The 22901-nt window shown below is 41.0% G+C and overlaps 1 protein-coding gene across 5 annotated transcripts; it reads left to right on the top strand.

Annotated features, from left to right (window-relative positions):
* Positions 1-777: 777 nt before the first annotated feature.
* Positions 778-22808, top strand: NCOA4 (nuclear receptor coactivator 4). 5 transcript variants are annotated; one of them, XM_032432336.1, is made up of 11 exons: positions 778-912; positions 9753-9780; positions 14283-14437; positions 15679-15819; positions 16003-16091; positions 16524-16632; positions 17181-17270; positions 17782-17928; positions 19241-20257; positions 20655-20795; positions 21157-22807. In XM_032432336.1, the coding sequence occupies exons 2-11, from the start codon at positions 9771-9773 to the stop codon at positions 21160-21162; spliced, it is 1905 nt and encodes a 634-aa protein (XP_032288227.1). In that variant the 5' UTR covers positions 778-912; positions 9753-9770; the 3' UTR covers positions 21163-22807. The 5 variants fall into 5 exon arrangements, with proteins under 5 accessions (XP_032288227.1, XP_032288232.1, XP_032288229.1 ...); XM_032432338.1 differs by having other exon boundaries at positions 779-912; positions 17785-17928; positions 21157-22805; XM_032432341.1 differs by lacking the exon at positions 17782-17928 and having other exon boundaries at positions 21157-22808.
* Positions 22809-22901: the final 93 nt, after the last annotated feature.

The raw sequence follows: 22901 nt of genomic DNA, 5'->3' as shown, positions 1-22901 counted from the left end.
GCTGAGTATTGGGGACCTCTGTCAAAGCTGAGACAGAAAGATGCCTATATTAATATCTGGTCACAAATAAACAAAAAAGTTCTAATGTGGGTAATGCCACACTGCACAAATTTTGAGAAGTACAGAGCGGTGGGATGCGGAGAATGGTATGATGTGGTGCAAACGAACATATGCTTTGTGGAGTCAGATGATGTGGCTTGGAATCTGGACTCTGACATTTATTTACTAAAAATTAAAAAAAAAGTTGTAGCAAAATATACAGGATGTAGAAGTTACCATTTTAACCATTTTTAGAGTTTACAATTGAGTGGAATTACATTCACATTGTTGTGCAACCATCCCTACATCCATCTCCAGAACTTTGCATCATCCCAAACTGAAAGGCAATACTCGTTATACAATAACTCCTCTCCCCCAGCCTGTGACAAACGCCAGTGTGTTTCCTGTCTCTATAAATCTGACTTACTGTAGGTACCCTATATAAGTGGAATCATACAGGATTTGTCCTTTTTTTGAGTGTTCTGACATTTATTTTTGCAAGCGTATATTAAAGCTAAAATCTGTCTTGTGAGGACATTTGTTGTGAGAGAATCACTTAGGATAATCCTTGGCACACAGTGTGCCTTCAACAATTTTGCTTCACTTAGTGGGATTTATTCACGAAGGGTGAAAAGGACACGGACCTCGAGTGCCAGAAAAAGTGCGCTTGCGCTCTGTGCTCTCTAGAGGGAGGACAAGGGCTTTGCACTGACCCGAGCGGAAGTCTCGCGAGAGTGTCAGACGCGTGGCGTGAGGCGTGGGAGGAAGGTTGTGCTCTCGCGAGAACTCTTCCTTTCGGCCCTTTACCTGATCAGGCCGGTCTGTCTCAGAGGAAGCTTCCACTCCGATCGCCGGGTGCGGCGCTTCGAGCTGGTAAGAACCGCGGTGGCCCGCTGGGCTGGCGCAGCTCCCCCAGCCCTCAGGTCGAAGGCTGGTTCGGGGCGCCATGACCGCTTGCTTGCCGGGCCTGGGCCTGCCCTTCCCGTCCGGCCTTTCCCTCGACCCGTCCGGCCCCGGGGGTCACCTTTTCTTGACTGTTGGCCGCTCTGGGCCTGTCCTCTCCCCAGCCCTCGACACTCTCTGCCTGGGGGCCACCACCTCTGCCTGCCCGCCTTCTGCCGGCCCCGGGAGTGACAGCTGCAAGGTTTTGCTTGCTCTCGCCAGGGCCTCATGGGGCGAAGAGGCTCCCGTTTTCCAGAACGGGCCCAGAGCGTATCCATTCCCAAACTGTTCGGTGGAAACGCGAGGAAGATATTTTTCCGGCCCTCTGTAAGCCAACACAGCGTTACCTACCGTCTCATGTAATACTCCCCACAATCCCGAGAGGTGGCTTGATTCTCTCCTTTTTTACAGATGAGAAGAGCAAGGTTTGCTCATTCCTTGATTTATCCCACCAGCAATCATTTATTCATTGCCTATGTGTTCAGGGTGTTGAGGCTAGAGCAATGAAAAAAAATGGGCACAGCCCTTATTTTCGTGAAAGTAAATTCCTGTGGCGGGGCAACAGTGATGCAAACAGTCTTAGGTGCCCTGTGATACAACATGGGATGATGCGATCATGAATGACAGCAGTCAGAGCTCTAGACTCTGTCAGATCGAAAACGCAGCTTTTTTCACAATTCCATTTTCTGATGTTTTCTAATCAGGGTAAGGTTCATAATAGCATAACTATCTTTTGAATAGATTTAGTTTTCCATCACCCATTTGGTAATTTGGAAATGTGGTTGTAAGGACTCTTGAATTATTTCCTGGGGTGAGTATGAGACCGGTAATCATGGCTCATTTCTGTACTGAGGTCCTAGCGTGACATTTCTGAACTTTAAAGATCATCAGACCTTTTGAGGAAGACTTACCCAAATGCTACAGTGAAGGTGGGGGTGGTGCATGTACCTTGTGGCTTAGGGAAGTTACTTGGTTTGCTCTTTGGAATGTTTGCTAGCTTGCCTGTTTGTTTGAGATAATATATGTAAGCTCTAGCCCAGTAATATTCCTTACATTTTATTTTCTTTCCTCCTCTTCTATGGGACTTTGATCCTTGGGTCCTTAGGGTAAATCCTAGGGGTCTAAAGTTTTATGGTTTTATGATATTTTGTGTCTAAATAAACCTCTACAATTACATTATTACTGTTGGGCAAATAGGTATTTCAAAAGTGGAAAAGCACAGTGAGCTATGTAAGGGAAGGAAAATGTGATTCTCACAGGGGGAGGGGATATCCTATTTTAGAATTACATAGGACACGCCTAGCCACCCCATTTTATTAAATCAGCTTAACTGTGCCAGAATTTCAGGAACCTGTGTAGGGCTTCAGAAAACTGTGCAGGATATTCTGACACATCCCTACCCCCTCTTGGCTAGTGTTTTTCTTTCTTTCTTTTTTTTTTTAAAAGATTTTATTTATTTATTTGACAGAGACACAGCGAGAGAGGGAACATAAGCAGGGGGAGTGGGAGAGGGAGAAGCAGGCTTCCCGCTGAGCAGGGAGCCCGATGCGGGGCTCGATCCCAAGGACCCTGGGATCATGACCAGAGCCGAAGGCAGACGCTTAACGACTGAGCCACCCAGGCGCCCCTTGGCTAGTGTTGTAATAATTTCCCTCCTAGAGTAAGGGTTAGCATACTGGAAAACATTCAGAACCAGTCATCATTGCTGCTGGTGGATTTTTAACTCTCAATGTCTTATTTCAAAGAATTAGTATTTTCTGCTGAATTTTTGGTGAATCAATGGCACAAATTTTCTTCTAGGTAACAAGTTCACCATTGTGCCCTCAGGGACTGTCATAAGTATATTTCAGTGTAGGCACTCAATAAATGTTTGTTGAATGAATACATAAAATATTAGTACTGAAGTGTGATCCCTTTAACATACATTGTGTGGCTAAGGACTTCAGACTCAGACCTGGGATTAAATTTTGGTTCTTCTACTTGGAAGCTTGTGATTATAGGTGATATATATTTAACTTCGTCAAGCCTTTGGTTCTTTATTTTTAAAAAATTATGGTGATATTATGTACTTTAAATGTTTGTGAGGACTAAATGAAATAATGTTTTATTTTATTTTTTTTTTAATTTTTTTTTATTGTTATGTTAATCCCCATACATTACATCATTAGTTTTAGATATAGTGTTCCATGATTCATTGTTTGTGCATAACACCCAGTGCTCCATGCAGAACGTGCCCTCCTCAATACCCATCACCAGGCTAACCCATCCTCCCAACCCCCTCCCCTCTAGAACCCCCAGTTTGTTTTTCAGAGTCCATCGTCTCTCATGGTTCTTCTCCCCCTCCGATTTCCCCCCCTTCATTCTTCCCCTCCTGCTACATTCTTCTTCTTCTTTTTTTCTTTCTTAACATATATTGCATTATTTGTTTCAGAGGTACAGATCTGAGATTCAACAGTCCTGCACAATTCACAGCGCTTACCAGAACACATACCCTCCCCATGAAATAATGTTTTAAAAAAAGAAACCCTTGGCACATAGATGTATTAAATACTTACTGAATTCATTCAACAAATATTTATTGAACACCACTATATAACAGTGAACAAAAAGACAAAGTTCCTTCCTGTGTGGAACTTACCTTCTAGTGTGTTTTCTGAAGTGGGGTCAGAAAATAAATGATTTTTCCATGTCAGATTGTGATGAGTACTGTGGAGAAATATAATATATATTAAGGGGGAGTGTGTGGAAGGAAGATTTATTTTGTATAGGATAGTGAGGAATGGCTTCACTGAGAAGACAGCCAAAGGAAGTGGTCAGACACCCTAAGGAAGTGAAAGAGTGAGCATAAGGATATCTGGAGGAAAGTGCAAGGACCCTGAAGTGGAAGCATCCTTGGTATGCTGGAAGAGCCGCAAGGAGGCAATTGTGGCTGGACTGAGCAAGCAAAGAGAAGAGCTGGTGAGGAGGGAGGAGTAGGGAGCAGTCATGAGGTTTCTGCAGGAATACTGGAGAGATATAATGGTGACTTATTAAATTGATGAGCTACTTAGTAAAATGTCTTCCTTTATTATCATAGCCCATTCTCTGACCAAAAGTAATAAAAATAGCTACAGGTATCCCCTGCTTTTTTTTTTCTTTTTTCCCCTGCTTTTTTAAAGCTTGTGTTACGCCACTTTGCTTTTATGAAAGACCTGCATTCGTATCTGTTTTCGTTAAGTGAAAGAAATCCAAAGAGGATTTTTGCTTTTATAAAAAAGGGCAAAAACCAAAAATGATGTTCAGCATTTGTTTTGCAGTGAGCCAGGATAGAGGCAGTATGCAGTATGCACCCCAGCAGCTAGAGTGGCACCGCCAAGCTCCTTCCCTGGGAGCTACACTCAGTATCTCAACATCAAGCCACCACAGCTTTGAACTGTGTCTCTGAGGACCAGTGCTTTATCTCAATTAATTCTGTGCATCCCTTTGACTTTTTCAAAAGAAGTATCCCGAGCCTCAGAGAATAAAGATTTGTCACTATGCATGATATACAATAGAATGTGCTCCTGGTTCAGAGAGCACTTTCTGAGGCATTGCTGAAATCAGTGAATTCAGTATCTCTGTTTGCATACCAGTTAGGTTCCAAGTCTAAAGTGACTATAGTAAGGCACCAACCAATATTTATGTATTGGATTAAGTTCAGTTTCATGGAGGCACTATAGATGTCCATGGCATTTTTATTACTATTCCTGCTACTTTTTTTTTTTTTTTTAAGATTTTATTTATTTTTTTGTCAGAGAGAGAGAGCGCAAGCAGGGGGAGCGGCAGGCAGAGCAGGTAGAGGGAGAAGCAGGCTCTCTGCCAAGCAAGGAGCCGGATGTGGGACTCGATCCCAGGACCCTGGGGTCATGACCTGAGCCGAAGGCAGAGCTTAACCGACTGAGCCACCCAGGCGTCCCTTCCTGCTACTTTTTAGCCCTCTTAAAGCTTTTGTCCGCAACTTTCATTTTGGCTTAGTTTTCATTATGGATATGTCTGAATACTTTGTTTCAACATAGAACACACAAACAAGGTGAGTGGCCTAGGTGATATGGGGGCCAAGTTGAGCACTTTTACTCTAGTGGGTAGCTTTAAATAGTGTCTTTAAATAGTATGCTTATCAGAGGAGCTGCCATGTAGTTCTTCTCAGCTTGTCTTTGCTTGTTATATTATAACATTCAGTCATAATTTATAAACATCACATCTAGTCTACAATTCTTCAGAGCCTGCCATGGTAATGATCCTCTTTGAATTAGGTAGATTCACTGGCAAGAGAATAAAATAGTTATTTTTTTAACAGTGTTTCTACTTTTTTTTTTTTTTTTAAGATTTTATGTATTTATTTGACACAGAGAGAGAGGGAGAGAGAGAGCACACGCACACACAAGCAGCGGCAGGGAGAGGGAGAAGCAGGCTCCCCGCTGAGCAGGGAGCCCTACGTGGGCCTTGATCCCAGAACTCTGGGATCGTGACCTGAGCTGAAGGCAGTTGCTTAACCTACTGAGCCACCTAGAGGCCCCTAAAATAGTTATTTTGAGGGTGTTCTTTTTACTTCTGATGTGAATGATTTATTCTAATTCTCTTAGCCATCCTTATCCCAAGTCATCATCCTGATTTTGCCTCGTTTGATTATTCAGTGGAATCAAGATGTTCCTTTCTGGTGCTAGTAGTATGTTTGGGGACTCTTGAGGCTTACTATTCCTCTTATCCAGCATTGCCTAGAGTGCGCTACGGATGTGACAGTTTGGTTCAGTGAAGGAGTGAATAACTGACCAAATATGTTAAAAGGTTTTTGATTGTCAGTTTGGTCATAGATAAGAAATTAAGTCTTTTAATACGTGGACACTTAACTGATTTCATAAGAACATAATCTTAGGTATATTTTGAGTTTAATTTTGACATTATTGCTAGTCCCCCAGGCTTGAAAGAAGAAAATATTATATCACTTGTTCACTTCTTGTGGGAAAAACCACAAGGTATTTATCATAAAATCAGGGATAAAGTGGTCTTACTACTGTGATGGTAGATAAGTAACATTTTCCTATCCTTGACTGTATTATGGCCAGAAGTTTCAAGTTAAAAATAGGGCAGGGCCCCACTTCTGAAAGCCTACCAAACTTCTGTGATGTCAGCTAGAATTTCTGTGGTACTGCAAAAATCTGAGGGGAAAAAAAAATCCTGAGTTGGCTGTAAATACAGTTAATATTTCCCCTTTAACTCACAGACTTCCTGATGTTTGTGAGTCTCTATAGCTGAGCTTTGATGGGTCTGGCCTCAGGAAAAACGCTTTATTTTAGTACCTCTTCTGGGATTATGGTTTCAGTGGCAATACCCTTGCTAGTTTTGTCTTGTTTGAAAGAAAACTAAAAGTAGTGTTACACTGGAAACATTTCCACCTCTGAAAAACCTTCCTGAATTAATGCAGGTCTTAGTGTGACATCAAGTTGATTATCTATGTTTAAAGAACTATACTATACTTACTGTGGCTAGTCTGAACTTGAACATTTGTTTATCATTTATTCATCTATCCATTTATCAAACATATGTTAAGTCTCTGTTGAGTTTAGGGTCACAGCATTGCACAACTTCAGGGACACCATGCTCCTTATGTCAACGCAATAGAGCATGTAGAGTAAAGGAGGTTGGTAATGCCAAGACACCCTTATCAGGCTATCTGTTCAGCATTAGGGTGTAGAAAGCCAAATAAAACATGATACCTTCTTTTGGGAGTCTCAAGCTAAGGAGGCAACCATGTAACATGTAATTAGAGTAACATGTTATAGGTGTCATGCTGGAAACCTGTACAGATTAAAGTGGTTCCAGAGGAAGGAGCAGCTAATTCTGTTGGCCAAAACTGTTGAGGAGTGGGGTGCTTGGTCAGGAAAGGCTTCATAGTGGTGGGACTTGAGCATAGTTAGAGAAGTGGACACGTGGGGAGAAGGGAACTGGTATTGCTGGCGGAGAGCACTGGGAGAGCCAAGCTGGACAAGGTGAACCAGCCTGGACTGTGCATAGAATAGCTGTGTAGCAGGTCACAGTGTGGGGCTGCCTTGAGGAGATGGCAGGAGAATCATGTTGGAGCAAGAAAGTAGAGAACTTTATTGCCTTTGTAAGAAATTTGGACTTTATCTTTTTTTTTTTTGACAGAGAGAGAGACAGCGAGAGAGGGAACATAAGCAGGGGGAGTGAGAGAGGGAGAAGCAGGCTCCCCGCGGAGCAGGGAACCCGATGCGGGGCTCGATCCCAGGACCGTGGGATCATGACCCGAGCCGAAGGCAGACGCTTAACGACTGAGCCACCCAGGTGCCCCAAATTTGGACTTTATCTTGTAGGCAAGTGGGGAGTCATGGGATAGTTACAGTTTATGTTCTCTCTAGATGAGAGAGATGAGATGATCTACTAGGAGTGGATGGTTCTCTTGTTCTGAGACAGCATAGAAATCTTGAAGCAGAAGAGAGGTAAAATCCCCTTTACAATGTAAACATTTTATAAAGATGGCAAATAATGGGCAAATAATGAAGTTTAAGGGAGTCAAGGGGAACCTGCAAAGTGGTTTGAATGCAGAATTCTTCTAGATTTCTTTTTTATTAAGATTTTTTATTTATTCACTTGAGAGAGACAGAGAGAGAACAAGCGAGCGCATGAACTGGGGGGAGGAGCAAAGGGAGAAGCAGACTCCCCGCTGAGCAGGGAGCCTGACCCAGGCTCCATCCCAGGACCCCGGGATTATGACCTGAGCCGAAGGTAGATGCTTAACTAACTGAGCCACCCAGGCGCCCCTGGAATTCTTCTAGATTTTTATGATTTTTTTCCTCCACAGTCTTTTTATGTTTATGTAATATTGAATAAATCACATTGTAGTAACAACTAAAGCTGGCATAAACTGACAGAACAAACACTGACTCTCAGTAACTAACTCAGGAATTCAAGTGAGGGAGAGCTGGAGCATTTAGTGTGTGGAGGCATTGGTCAGGATCTTTTAGAGAGGGTGTAGAGATTATTGGTTATGTAGGTGATAGTCAACACAGTTTCTACTGTATTTACATTGTGAGTATTTTATAGAGGCACCTAAAAGATGAAAGTTTTTGACATCAGTTATATTTTGATACTGAGAATTCCTCCTTTCTAGCCATCTGACTTAAAGTACAAAGGGCCAAAAAATTTAAACTTTCATCATTTAGAAGTATGTTTCTTTTTTTTATCTTTACCAAATGTGTTATCCAATGAAGAAGACATTGTTTTCTCCTTATTTTTGGTAATGAATGTCTGAAATGGGATCCCAGAAACTTTGCGCATCATAGATAAAACAGGCGCCTCCACAAACTGTTCATCTGAAATCTGAGGGTTGCTTAATTGAAGGTGATGGCCTTTAGTGTTTCCTTTGCTTTTTGTCATGTGGTTTTGCTTTACTCTTCCTATTTACAAAAATAGTTTCATGTGCATAGACAAGAGCAAATATTTTACATTAATAAAATTTATTGAAAGGGAATGACTAGTGCTGTCTAGATTTTGTCTTCTGGCCTGATTGGATATGCAGGCTATAAGGGTTGTTTTTGGAGAAAAGGGCACCAAACTAGACGTACCATGAGCATGATAATCAGACAGGAATACTGTATGCCAGGTACTGTCCTAAACATTTTACATATAATTCATGTAATTCTCATTGAGTTGGCGACAGTAATAATGGACATCTGGAACAATAGGCGAGGGCTGAACCCCAGCTGGGCTGACAGTGGTGATCTCAGGAGGCATAAACTACTGGGCAGGGACATTCCAAAAATAACTCGGTAAGTCTTCAGAAGACCCACGGTTGTTACTTCTCTGTAGTGATTAGCAGCAAAACCCTTAAGTCATAGACGTCTTGACGATTTGGGCCGCGGAGCGGGGTGGACACAGGCTAAGAGCTGAAGCAGTGGGGCCGAGGGGAGGCTGGAGAGGAGCCCTTAGGAGCTCCGGGGGCGGAGGGGGCAGGGGGTTGACGGGAGGGGGGAGGTGCCCGAGTGGGCGGAGCCTCCCGGCTCGTCTCCGGCGCCGTCGTGCGCGCTCCCAGCGCCGGGGGCTGCTGCCAGCCGCGGGCCGGGCGGGGCGGGGCTTTTGGTCTCGGGGACCTTCGGCATTCGAGTCGGGGATAAAGCGTCCTCGGGCTCGCCGGGTTGTTCTCGCGGCGGAGACCCAGCCTGCGAGGTTCGTCGGGCAGCCCAGGAACGCAGTGGGAGCGCTCAGAGTTGCTTGCCACGTTGGGGTGGGGAAGGGGCTCTGTGGCCCCGGCTGCGCATGCGTGCTGAGCGGTGACCCTGCGACTGCGGCTTCGTAGGGCTGCTGTGCTCTTAGAAAGAGTTGGGGAACCTGGAAAGTTCCATGAATCATTGTTGCTTTTAACTAGAAAAGTCTTACTTGGCATTAGGTGGGGAATTTTGTGGTCGGTTTGCAATTACTGCTTCGGAAAGTTGATGTGCTGGGGTTGATTGCTCGTAGTTACAAGTATAAAGGTAGACGGATCCCAGCGCAATAAACTCTGAAGTGTAAATCTTAAAATATGCTATTGTGATTTCATTATTTTCTTATTTGTTTAAGTCTCTTCAGGTATTAACCTTTATTTGCGAGGTGTAAAAAAAAATTGCGGAGAATCAGATCCTGAATTTCAAAAATACTCGTGTTGATAAAAGTGGACTGGGGCTAGGGTTAAGACATATATAGCCTTTGAGTTAATGAACTGTGAAATAAAAAAACAACCTTTTATTTTTTTTTAACAATAGAGAACGTGTGGAGAAGAAATGTCTCAAGGTAATGTGGAATATTAATTACTTTATAATTAATAATTTTTTCCTGAAAATTTGTACAGTCTAATATATATTGTCCCATCAAAGATAACCAAATTGGCAGTATTACAAACTTAGTAATCCATGGAACACAGATGTGTGCTGTGGATTGTTTTTTAGGGCGTAGGCTTCTAGCAATGATTTGGATGCCAGGAAAATAACTAAAAAGTGGACTTTTTTTTTTTTTTTTTGGAGAGGAGGGGCAGGTGGGAAGGGTGACAGTGAGAGCTGGAAGGTGCAGTTAGAGATGACCTGGTCTAAGCCTTCAGACAGACAAATGGAACTTCAAGTGAGTGTGATACAGATGTGGGATCAGAATCCAGGGCTCTTGCTGTGTCCTTCATACTTGGCACTGGTACTTGGCAGTGTTTTGATTATTCCCAAACTATCATGACATGCACAGGTACTATTTATTTTGTTAGCATTATCCAAGGAAGAAAGTTCTAAAAAATTGTCATAATTTATTGAGGACTATGAAAATGGACAGAATCTTAATGGAAGTTATTCCAGTAGTATTCCGTTGGAATGTTCATTCTTTTTTTTTCTTGAATGTTAATTTCAAACTCTAATATTGGCAAATAAAAGTAATTTGTGGGTGTTAATACACTAAAGGAAGAACAAGCTTGTCAGAGAGCATCCAGAACTAGACCTTAGGAACCTTAGTTCTAAACTCAGACCTGTTATGGCTGTGGCCTTTAGATGGGTCTTTTAAACTGTCTGGGCCTTAGTGGCTTCATGTATTAAATGAGAACCGTCTACTAAAGAGATGGCTAAGAGTTTTTCAACTTTAAATTGTGGTTTGTGTTGGTCACAAGAGGGTTATACACTTTTGGAAATTTCATGCTTAAACCACATGGTAACGATTTAGCTTCATTTGTGGTTAGTTGCTCAATTCTGGTTTCATGATCTTTGGATTTCATAATTAGATTTGTGCAAACCACTGTGCAAAAATGGCATATATAGTTTATAGAACTCTTTGGGGAAAGCTCTAGGTTTTCCTGGAGCTTTATTTATTTGAGGGGTGCATGTGTCTCTCCCTCCTCTTTCCCTCTACCCCCAAACCTAGAACAGGAATCCTAGAGGCAGGGAAGTTTTAGAAGCACTTAAACTTTTGACTTTGTCTCAAAAAATATACATTTAAGACAGTCTTCTTTTGAAGGTGGTGGGGCAGTGACAAATGAGTTCTAAAGACCCTTATTAACAAGGTGACTGCTTTGAAGGATAACACTCATTTTTTGAAAACATGTGATAAATATGTGGGGAAAATCAGTTTTGTAATTTAAATCTCATCCTGCCTTCTGTCTGTAGCTGATAAAGAGAAAACCCAATTTGTGTACTTTTGCCATATTTTGTTCTTGTTAGACAGTTTGTATAGTACTTGTGATTGAATTTAGAAGACCTACTTTAGGGATCTAGTAATAACAGTGAGCACTTAACATGCATTTGAATTTGCTACCCATAGGAACTAGAGCTGTGGGGTTTTGGCATTGTGGAGTACATTTTAATTTAATTTTATTGATTACATTTTACACTGTGCCAGGCATTATGGCATTCCACACAAATGGTGAAGACCTAAGAATGGGAAATTTGGCACAGGTGGAAGTTGGTTAATAATTGGAAAGACAGCTAAACATGCCTTGCATAAAACTTTTAAGTGCAAAGTGAAGCACCTTGTGGTAATGAGGTGATACTCCAGCTCTCCAAGTATGAGCCAGCAGTGCACTTGTGCTGCACAGGTATTTTTCAGAGTCCCTACAGTGTGCACCAGGTGTACACTAATGCCTGTGCTTAAAACAGGGCAGTTTACAGTGTGAAAAAGAAGTTAGCAAAATAGTTACAGCTGGTCTTTTGAGGGTTGGAAAAAATTTCCACAAAAATTCCTGTCAAATTTAGTTAAGGAGGCCCTTCATTTTTAGAGGTCATTATGGCGAAACAGACTGAGGTGTAACAAAATAACAGGGAAATTACAAAGTTTGTTGAATCTTGCAGTTTCTTAGAGTCCTAGTTTCTCACTATGGATCTTTTCCTGAGATGGTCAAAAGAAAGCCTATTATGCTTCTTCCTCCCATCGTTTTATTTCTGAGGGTGGGGATCACACCACTTTTGTCCCTTTCCAGCTTGTAGCTAGCTATCTGGTCCTAAACCTAGGCTTGAAGATGCAGTCGAGGCCAAAGTTTGCTTCCTTTCAGATGAGGAGTCAGCCATTTGAGGGACTCTACACTGGGAAGGCTTCTGTTGAGCCAAAAGCTGGCTTATTTGAGAAGGTCGTTGCCTCAGAACTGAGAGGAAGTTCTTTAATATATTGCCTCAGATGTCTCCTGTTAATCCTCCTCTACTCCCTTTGGGTGATTCTGAACAAATCTAAGTCTTTTCGACAGGTTACCAAGCATTTGAGTGTCGTAATCACGTCCTCCCGGAGACTTATCTAGGCTAAACAGCTTCCCTTCCTGGAGAAATTTTTCATGGTTTGAAGGTCCCTTTCCCTTTTCTAAATGCCTGTTCTAAAGTGTGTTTTTCAGAAAGAAATTTCAAATTTAGTTTAATAAACATGGAACAGATTAGTCCTGTGACAAACAGTATACTGTTGGTAAATGCAAGTGGTGGTATTTTTCTTTCAGACCCAGCACAGTGCTAACTCATACAGAGGTTACTTTCAATTAAAAATCTTCATCCTTGTAAAAACATTTTATTCTCTTCCACTTTGTCCTCCCCCATTCAAGTTTTAAAAATTTACATTTTGTTGGGGCTCCTGGGTGGCTCAGTCTAAGTTAAGCGCCTGCCTTCGACTCAGGTCATGATCCCGGGGTCCTGGGATCGAGCCCCGCATCGGGCTCCCTGCTCAGTGGGAAGCCTGCTTCTCCCTCTCCCACTCCCCCTGTGTCTCTCTCTGTCAAATAAATAAATAAAATCTTTAAAAAAAAATTTACATTTTGTTTTATAAGATTTAACAGCTATGTAGAGATTGTTGTGGAATCTTTTTATCAAAGTCCTTTGTTAACTGCAACTGTAATGTCTGCTTTCTGTTTTTATCCACGTAATTAGGGAAACAGGTGAGTAATTAGGGAAAACATACCTCTACAGACTTTATAGACTGGCTTCACTCTTTTATCCCTTTGAGTTGTTTGTAAAAAAATAATCTTAGGATTCCATTTAGTTGTACCTCTGTTTAGCTCACATTCACATTGTCCCCAAAGATAGGATATCACCTTGTCACACAGGTCATACTGTTGAGCATCCAGATAGAGTATGGCTGCAATTTTTTTTTTTTAAAGATTTTATTTATTTGACAGAGAGAGACACAGCGAGAGAGGGAACACAAGCAGGGGGAGTGGGAGAGGGAGAAGCAGGCTTCCCGCCGAGCAGGGAGCCCGATGTGGGGCACGATCCCAGGACCCTGGGATCATGACCTGAGTCGAAGGCAGGCGCTTAACGGCTGAGCCACCCAGGCACCCCGAGTGTGGCTGCAATTACATTGAGTGGCCGGTTTAGTAAAACTGTCCAAGAAGGAAATAACTTTGATGTCATAGGGCTTAGTGAACATCTGCTGGGTTACACTGATTACTGTTTCTAAGTGTTTAGAAACCATCTCTGATTCTAGATCTACCCAAGATAGACACCAGACTTCTTCCAGTGGTTTTTGTTAAGCTTTGTGTGTTTTTCCAACACTCTTCTGTCTCAGTCTATCATTCTGTCATTGCTTGTGTGCTGTTCTTTCCACTTCTATTTTTTATCTCTTGTAAACCTAGGATTATTAGGAAAGTCTCTGTAGTTTCCCACACCAATGTCTGTAAGCAACTCCCTTATATCAGAATCCTATGAAATTACTTTGTTAGATACATTCTTGAGGGCTTCCTAGCTAGAAAAAACCATCCTAAATTCTTTCTAAATTAAAAAAAAAAAGCCCCACCTAAAAGAGAAAATTTAAAATTTCCATTTTCCCAATCAATTTAGGTATATACCAGATCTAAACAATGTTCTAAATTCTGTTTACCAAGTTAGTGGTTTGTAGTTGCTTTTCAAAGTAATTATGGATCCTTCTAGACCTTTTAGTCTTTACCTCTAAATCGGTAAAACAAGAACATATGCCCCCTATGACTTCATGTGTGTTATAAATAGAAACTTACACTGTAATGTTCTTTTAACTTTTTGGAGGCTATATGCCCTATCAGTTCAGGAAAATTAGTGTTTTTTGTTTTGTTTTTTTAGGAATAATCTGTTCACATGTAAAGTGTCACTAAAGTGGATGCATAGAATTGTATGGTAGGAATGCAGTAGTGGTGGGCAGGGAAGAAGAGGCAGTATTAATATTAAGGGTATACTGTGTGCTGGGTCCTGTGTTGGAAGTAATCTAAGTAAGTTAGTAATTGGGAGCTGGTTGGAATGATCATTTGGGGGATGATTGAAGGGTAGTTTTTGGTTGTAATTACAGTACAATTTAGATTGTTATTTATTTTTTTTCCCCCAAAGGAACAGTGAGCAGAATGAGTACCTCACAGGACCAGAGTGGCTGCGCCAGTACTAGAGAACCCCTTTTGAGGTGTTGTGATGCACGGAGGGACTTGGAGCTTGCTATTGGTGGAGTTCTCCGAGCTGAACAGCAAATTAAAGATAACTTGCAAGAGGTGTGACGTGCGCTTTTTTCTTCCCTTGTCTGGACTCTTAGCACAGGGCTGTTTAGAGCATGGCCAAGGGCTTGGCTTCTCTGTGCCAACCAAAAAGTTTCACCCGATGCCTTGCATGGTATTCCTGAAATCTTGGTTCCTTTTTTTTCCCAAGCACAGTTAAGCAGGTGGTAGAAGAGTCTGGAAAACCTTGTACTACCTTAAAGAGTTCAGCATGCATTTTTTTAATGGCTGCTGTGTGTGGTCCCTATCCCAAGGACTGCCATCAATAAAAAGTAACAAAATTAATGAGTACTATACTTCTCAGCTGTGTCCTTGATGCATGAAGAGTGGCACGTCATCATGTCTCCTATCATTTTTTAACTTGGTGGTGGCATGGTTTTGTTGGTGGTGTGGTTCTGTAAATAACTTTGTTAGATCAAGCCAGACTGAAATCTCTTTGTTCCATTGCCCTAATACTATTCTGTTGGTGAGTGGGAAGACCCAAGTATTACATGACTTTGAAATACAACTTTATTATACAGAAAAAATTTGTTTTAAAATAGTTCCTTTTGTGAATTCTCATGGATAATTTATAGCTGTTTTGATTTTTCTCCTTAGGATTTTTGTATTCTTTTTTGAGTCGCTATTTGCTTTCAGAAACATTTAGTTTATAGGTTTACTTAGACTGTCCGTCCTCATGGTCTTCTGTCTATCCACATGCAGTGGCATATCTCTTTACTGAATTGGCCTCCTGTAAATGGATTGCTCATTCATAGAGTGAGACAAGAGATAAGGGCTATTAATATTCCTGTCTTACTCCAATGACACATTTGTAAGACTATAGGTTTTCAAATTATATGGAAAACAGAGGGGGATTAGTATTACATGATATATTCTTTTATTTTCTCTTGATTACTTTAGGCCACCCAAATAAACCTGCTCCTCTTTGGAGGGAGGTGGTATTGAAGGAGGATTTTAGAGCTTATGAATGCTTTTATGGCTGGAATTCTTAAACTGGGTCCATGGGGGCTTTGGTGCTTCCATGGGTGTGCTTTGGGGACCCTAAACCCCGAAATTACAGGCAAAATTTTGAGTATATGATACGTATTTTTCTGGGGAGATGCTCCATAGATATGATTGGATAACTGAAAGGATTTGTGACCCCTGAAAGTTTAAGAAACTCACCATTCTGTGGGAAATACCATTCTTTGGGCTTATAATTATAACAGTAGTGAAGCTAACAGGTATGTGTTTCCTAGGTCAAAGCCCAGATTCACAGCTGCATAAGCCGTCACCTGGAATGCCTTCGAAGCCGTGAGGTGTGGCTGTATGAGCAGGTAGATCTCATCTATCAGCTTAAAGAGGAGACACTTCAGCAGCAGACCCAACAGCTCTACTGGGTAAGGTGGCTGCAAGGCTGTAATTGGTTTGAGTATGGTTTCTGGTTTCCAAAGAATGTCTTTCCTATAATGTAGCATTAATATAGATCGGGTATAAGTTTAATCTCAAGTGCTGTTTATTAACTTGGATATATTTGGTGCTTTTAGTATCACTGTGGCTAGATGGTTTCATTTTTCTTACAGTTACTGGGCCAGTTCAATTGTCTTATTCATCAACTGGAGTGCACCCAAAACAAAGATCTAGCCAATCAAGTCTCTGTGTGCCTGGAGAGGTAAAGATATTTTTTACTTGTTTTGACTTTTGGCTCTTTGATTCGTTGTATTTATTTATTTTTAAAAAAATTTTGTTTATTTATCTGAGAGAGAGAGAGAGAGCATGAGAGCGGGGGAGGGTCAGAGGGAGAAGCAGGGAGCCTGACATGGGGCTTGATTCCAGGAGTCCCGGATCATGACCTGAGCCCGAGGCAGACGCTTAACCAACTGAGCCACCCACTTGTAACTCATTGTATGTCTTGGATTTAACCTGACTTCTCTTTTCCTGTGATAAGATCATCCTACTTTATATACTTAATGTTATACCTGGTGGTACATAGTGAAGTCATCTGCCTTTGATGAGTTTCTTAGAAAAGTAGTCATTTCAAATTATTCACAATTTGGCTTTGTTTTAGATTAATACCGTTATTCCTTAAAAATTTTTTTTCCAGACTGGGCAACTTGACCCTCAAACCCGAAGATTCAACCGTCCTGCTCTTTGAAGCAGACACGACTGCTCTGCGCCAGGCCATCACCACGTTTGGATCCCTCAAGACCATCGTGAGTAGTGTTGATCTCAGATAATTCATAGAGCACTTCTCAGATCTGTGGACTCACAGATGGTCTTAAAAATTTTTACTATGAATAGTGGCTTTCTTGAGCATTTGGTAAACTTCAGAAGTGTCATGTTCTGATTAAGTTGATAGAGCATTAGGCTGGTAGTTCTTGGAATGTGGTACTGACTCACAATTTCCAGAATTGATCTTGTATCCTTTTAAATAACTTTTGACATATTTCTTATGAAATTTATGGTTTGAAAGGTCTTTAATATAAAAAACCAAACATGGTCTCATTTGGGTCTTGTTAAAAGCAGTAAATACTACCAATTCTGGTGACGAATTCTCTTGTATGATGATAGTTATGTAGTAGAGAATTCTCACATTTCATAACTACTTGTGTAGGTCATTGAATTTAGTGTAAAGAATATTTATTCTAGTGAAATGGTAATGCTTTGATTACTACTTTTGAAATTTAGGAATTACAGTTTCACTTTTTTGGAATGAAAGCATAACATTAATAAACATGATTAATTTGCTTTCATTTTATAGCAAATTCCTGAGCACCTGATTGCTCATGCTAATTCATCAAATATTGGGCCTTTCCTGGAGAAAAGAGGTTATATCCCATTGCCAGAACAGGTAAAATTTCATTTTTGTTTCTGGTAACTAAGTTATTACTTGGCTATATGTCTTTTGGCTTTTGACTAAACCACTTTTTTTTTCCTACCATTTATTTGCAATATTGCACCAGTGGAAATGAGTTAATTTATGCAATTAAACACACCCTTTGAGACTGAACGTCAGATAGAAATTTAGAGGTTTTATAGATGTTATGAGAGAAAGTCATTGTTACCAATTAGTTCATAAGACATTATCATTAGCTCTTTGATTGGGGTAGTTCTGTCTTAGGGAACATTCTCTTTGTAATTCTTAAGGGAATGTGAACATAGAATGGTAGATGTTTTGAGTTGAGAGCAACCCCGGGCATGAGCTACACTTCTTGTTTTATATGGAGGCTTAGAGAAGTCATGTGACTTGTGCAGGGTCAGTGGCAAGCCAGAATTAGAAAGGTTGGGTCTGCTGCTTTTCTGGTGAACTTTCCATGGCATTTGGCATTGCCTCGTTAAGCATAAGAGTATTATGTGATCAGCAGAAGTCAGCATCCAGCACCACAGCTGTCTCTCTCAGCGAATGGCTCCTTGGAAGCAAACCTGCCAGTGGTCGTCAGGCTCCTTACATCCCCAGCACCAACCTCCAGGACTGGCTCACCCAAAAGCCGACCTTGGAGAATAGTCAGGTGTGTTGCTGCCTTTATTGTTTCTGAGGTAGATGGAGTAGTAGATGGTTTCAGTTTTTAACTCATAGTTTATGTCTGTTTTGAGTTCTAGGCCGAAAATATTTTTACAACTCTTTATTATAACAGTGACACCTCTTCACTATAGATAGAAAGTTTACAAAACAGACTTTTAAGGAAATACAAACTCATAACCCCAACATGCAGAACTAACTACTGTAACGTTTTTGTTTACATACTTCCATTTTTCTGTGTGTACATATCTTCAAAAACATGATTCTGTAAATCTTGTTTTGACTAGCAGATTTTTTTCACTAGTAGAGCATGAATATATTTCTCTTTCATTTAATTTCTGCCATAAAATCCTTAATAGTATATAATATTTTGATTGGCTGTAACTTAAACTCCAGTTTTTCTGGGTATAAACAGAGTTCCCCTAAATAGCCAGGAGTTAAGTTTGTGCACATTCTTGATTAATTCCTTAGCAGTAGAATCCTAGAAATTGCATTTCTAGATTATAATTCTGCATACCCTTTAAGACTTTTTTTTAAAGATTTTATTTATTTGACAGAGCACGAGTAGGCAGAGCGGCAGGCAGAGAGAGAGGGAGAAGCAGGCTCTCCCGAGCAGGGAGCCCGATGCGGGGCTCCATTCCAGGACCCTGGGATCATGACCTGAGCTGAAGGCAGCCGCTTAACCAACTGAGCCACCCAGGCGCCCCTACCCTTTAAGACTTTTGATCCATATCGCCAGTTTGGCTTTCCAGGAAGTTGCTACCAATTTATATTCAGAAGAATATTCAGAATATTGAGGGTGCTTCCTTCCCTGAAACTTCTCAAATAGTGGCAATCATAAGTTCCTTTTTTTTTTTCCCCTCCAAATTTGATACAGAGTAACAATTTTTACTTTTGTTTTGAAGTTTCTTTGCTTATGGAGGTTGAATATTTTTCATGTTTATTAGCTGCCTTGGATGAGTTGCCTAATCATATCCTTTGTTCATTTTTGTCTTCTTTATTCATAAAGGGTTATTATATAGAACTAACAGCCTGTTTTCTGTCAGATATGCTACAAATGCTTTCTCCTGCTTTTGTCTTTAGTATTTTTTAGTTTTTTTTAAACTGCAGAAAATTAAATTTTTTGTTACTGAAATATATATATTAGTATCTCAGTAGAGAAATCCTTTGTCTCTTGGCCTTATCTACTTCAATTTAGAAACACTGGGCAGTGTAATAAATGTGGAGATAGAACTCTTATCGTTGAACCCCAAAGCAGCCATAATGTTCTGGTGAACTAATACCGTGTACTTCTTGTGTAGAGTTCTGCCAGAGCCTGCAATTTCTTCAGTAATGTCTGGGGCAACCTAAAGGGTTTGGAAAACTGGCTCTACAGGAGTCAGCAACAAGAGGTTCCTGAAAAACCAACTTACCAAAAGTGTAACAGCCATTCTTCTATCAGTTCCTACGCTATGGAAATTGAAAAGGCTGGAGACCTGGACCTTTTTGATCAAGATGAGATGGACCTTTCTGATTGGCTGGTGACTGCTCAGGAATCCCAGAAGCTGGAGAAGCCTGGGAAGGGTAGCTGTGAAACCAGTGAGAAGTGGAAGCTCCTGTTGCAGGTGTTCCAGGAGCCCTATAGTGTGAGTGATTGGCTTGTCAAGCCCGATTCCTGTACCAGTTGTCGGGGCAACCAGCCCAAGGGTGTGGAGATTGAAAACCTGGGCAATCTGAAGTGCCTGAATGACCACTTAGAGGCCAAGAAACCCTTGTCCACTCCCAGCCTGATGACTGAGGATTGGCTTGTCCAGAACCCTCAGGACCCATATAAAGTAGAGGAAGTGTGCAAAGCCAACGAGCCCTGTACAAGCTTTGCAGAGTGTGTGTGTGATGAGAACTGTGAGAAGGAAGCTCTGTGTAAATGGCTTCTGAAGAAAGAAGGAAAAGACAAAAATGGTATGCCTGTGGAACCAAATCCTGAGCCTGAGAAGTGTACAGATTCCCTGAGTGTGTGGCTCTGTCCTTCCAGAAAAGAGGCAACGCAACAAGCTAAGATGTCAAAGGCAGTGGCTCCTTCTAGAATTGCGGATTCCTTCCAAGTCATAAGGAACAGTCCTTTGTCAGAGTGGCTCATCACACCCTCATACAAAGAAGGTTGTCTCAAAGAAGTGCCGAGTACTGAAGACAGAGCTGGCAAGCAAAAGCTTATGAACCCCGCGGCCACTTCCTGGTGTCCCTTTAACACAGCTGACTGGGTCTTGCCAGGAAAGAAAATGGGAAACCTCAGCCACTTATCCTCAGGAGAGGACAAGTGGCTACTTCGAAAGAAGGCCAAGGTGAGCACAGACATCGAAGTAACACCATTTGAACTAAGTAGATTTATACTTTCTTAATCCCAGATCTTGCAAATGGGCCAGATCCCTAAATGTGTTAAATGTTGCTTGGCCTATTAATTTTGATGGAAGATTTGGGATGCAGACTGAAATTTCTGTACATTTTCCAGGCCCCCGGCCCCCATCCTGTAGGAAAGAAAACAGCAAAACAAAAAAAAACCCAGAGTGTTTTATTGGCTGTTTATGGAATAGATTAAACTGTTGTACCTTTGCTCTTGCTTATGAGAGAGAATGGCCAACAATATTCCTTATGGACACTAGACTCTTGGGAAGACGAGTTAAGTTGGTCCCTTGCTTCCCAGTTGTCATGGAGCAACCCACCCTTGTTGTCTTCTTGCAGGAAGTATTACTGAACTCACCGCTACAGGAGGAACGTAACTTTCCCCAAGACCGTTACGGCCTCCCAGCAGTTTGTGACCTCTTTGCCTGTATGCAGCTTCAAGTTGACAAAGAAAAGTGGTTGTATCGAACGCCTCTGCAGGTGCGTGCAGGCCACTAGCCTAGCAAAATCAGATTTGAGCTGTTTGTGTTTCGTCTTCAGTATGAATTCACACTTTGCCCACCGACCTGTGTTCCTGTTAATGGTGTGTGTGCTAGGCAAGTGAGCATGGCTGGGGGATCATAACCGTTTCAGGTATTTCACTTGAACTTACTTTATGAAATAACTAGGACATACTTGAAAGTGACCTTTCAAGATGATTTAGCTGTCGGGGGAATTGTCAGAGCCTGTGTGGATTTTAGTAGCTTATTGAGAAATGAGTCAGAGCTCTAAGGGGGTGGGGGGAGAGATTTGCTTTTATCCTATAGTGAAGTGACACTAATCTTTGGGCTTTTCTTCATAGATGTGAAGGAATGGAACACGAGTCAAGCAACTTTTCTGCAAATTACCACACCTCCATGGGCCGAGTGACTGTGCGGCTTGCCAAATCATTGTGTTTCTGGGTCTGACCAGTCAGCTTAGTTCCTTTTCCTACCTAATTTTGAGCTAGTGAAGAGAAATAAGTCATCAAATTAGGAGTTACAATGTAAAAGAAAAAGGCTGTTTGTTGATGCTGAGGTGATTCAGTTCCTTCTTACAGAAGTATTAACTCAGCCCTACACTAGAAACACAGCATCTTGGTGGATAGGTCTTTTTCATAAGCCTCTACAGCTCCTTAGATTGGATTATTACTAGAAGTACATTAAAACACTGTAGTTTTAAAAATGAAATAGTTCTATAATCAAGGTGTGATGTATTCGAAAGCTAGTACGCTTCCCTAACCTTTTGATTGTCCTCCTTTAGATGCTTCCCTTGCTGTGGGTTTTCTTCCATTGGTGGTGGAAATGATTCTTCTGTTTAATATATAGTATATTTCACACAAGTAGTTAACTTTGCCAATTTATTTTTTTTCCTTACCAAAATGTGTATTAACAATCTTGGCAGTTTCGGACATTAATTACATTTGAACCTACATGTCAGATTCTACATTATTTTTCTTCTTTTGAAAGAGATTCAGCTACTGCAAATTTTGTCTTTTTCCCTTTTCTAAATGTTATTATTAAAGTATCTAGTGAGCTTTTAGAAGAGCTCCATATTGCTTCAAGACTATGTTCAAGGTAGTCCTAGCTGCTTTCAAAATATTCTGAACTACAGGTCAAAGAGCCCTAGTGCTGACTAATCAAAGAGCAAAAGGCAAGGCATGTTGGAAACGTAGTACTTGAACTATTTGCTATCTTAAGGGTTATTGGTGCATCCTGTGTAAAGGGAAGCTGAGCTTGACACCTGGTGCTTTTAACTAGGGTAAATTAAATGTCCTCTCACTGCAAGCATAGCATACCTATACCTCTGAAAGTAGAATGCAGTGACATTTTAGTGAACAGGCCGTTTTGAACACTTGTGCCTTGGGGTGTTTACTGAAGCTTTATGAAAACTTGATGTTTTCTCAGTATCCTTAAAAGTCACGTCCATGCTTTAAAAGGTTTCTCTGTAGGAAATGCGATTTATAATGTTTTTAAATTCTCTAAGGTAAGATACCATAGCTGCTTTCTAGGCTTTTAAACTATTAAGCCACTCAGCTTGCCTATATGTTATTGTTCATACTTTTCAAGTTTGTGATATGGTCATCTAAAAACCCTTTTGTGGAAACTTCACAGTCCCACAGTCCTTGCCATACAGTTTCATTAGACTTCTTGACCACAGCTGAAAAGAGCCTCTTATTTTTTTGGCTTCCCCCCTCCCCCCCCAATACCACTTAGAACTTTAATAAAGGTGGCAGGTAAAAACTTAGGGAGCCTTTTCCATTATCTTAGGTTGCAGGAAAACTTTGTAGTTTTTGAGGTTTAAGGATGTATTCCTAATTTTACACTCATCACCATGCTAATGAGTATGTAAAACATTCTTCTGCATTGATGCATTTTGTACCCACTCCATTAAAAGCATTAACAGCCATAGTTGTTGTGTGTATTTGTAAAACTACCTTGTCACAAAATGTTCTACCACGTTAATCTTTGGGTAGGAGTACAGCTGAGAAACAACTTGAACATAAATTGTTTTTATATTCACTTAAATATCAGTATATTTTATGAATCTTAAATTAGTATACTAACT

This window comes from Phoca vitulina, unplaced genomic scaffold, assembly GCF_004348235.1.
Source record: "Phoca vitulina isolate PV1807 unplaced genomic scaffold, GSC_HSeal_1.0 scaffold48, whole genome shotgun sequence".
Classification (NCBI taxonomy): Eukaryota; Metazoa; Chordata; class Mammalia; order Carnivora; family Phocidae; genus Phoca; species Phoca vitulina.
Note: the sequence above shows the minus strand (reverse complement) of the source record. Positions and strands in the feature narration are given on the sequence as shown.

Bases quoted from the DNA above. Each gene is read 5' to 3' on its own strand.
- NCOA4 (XM_032432336.1), top strand. The intron at 16,633-17,180 runs GTGAGTAGTGTT...TTCATTTTATAG, and splicing joins TTGGATCCCTCAAGACCATC to CAAATTCCTGAGCACCTGAT. The intron at 17,271-17,781 runs GTAAAATTTCAT...TTATGTGATCAG, and splicing joins ATATCCCATTGCCAGAACAG to CAGAAGTCAGCATCCAGCAC.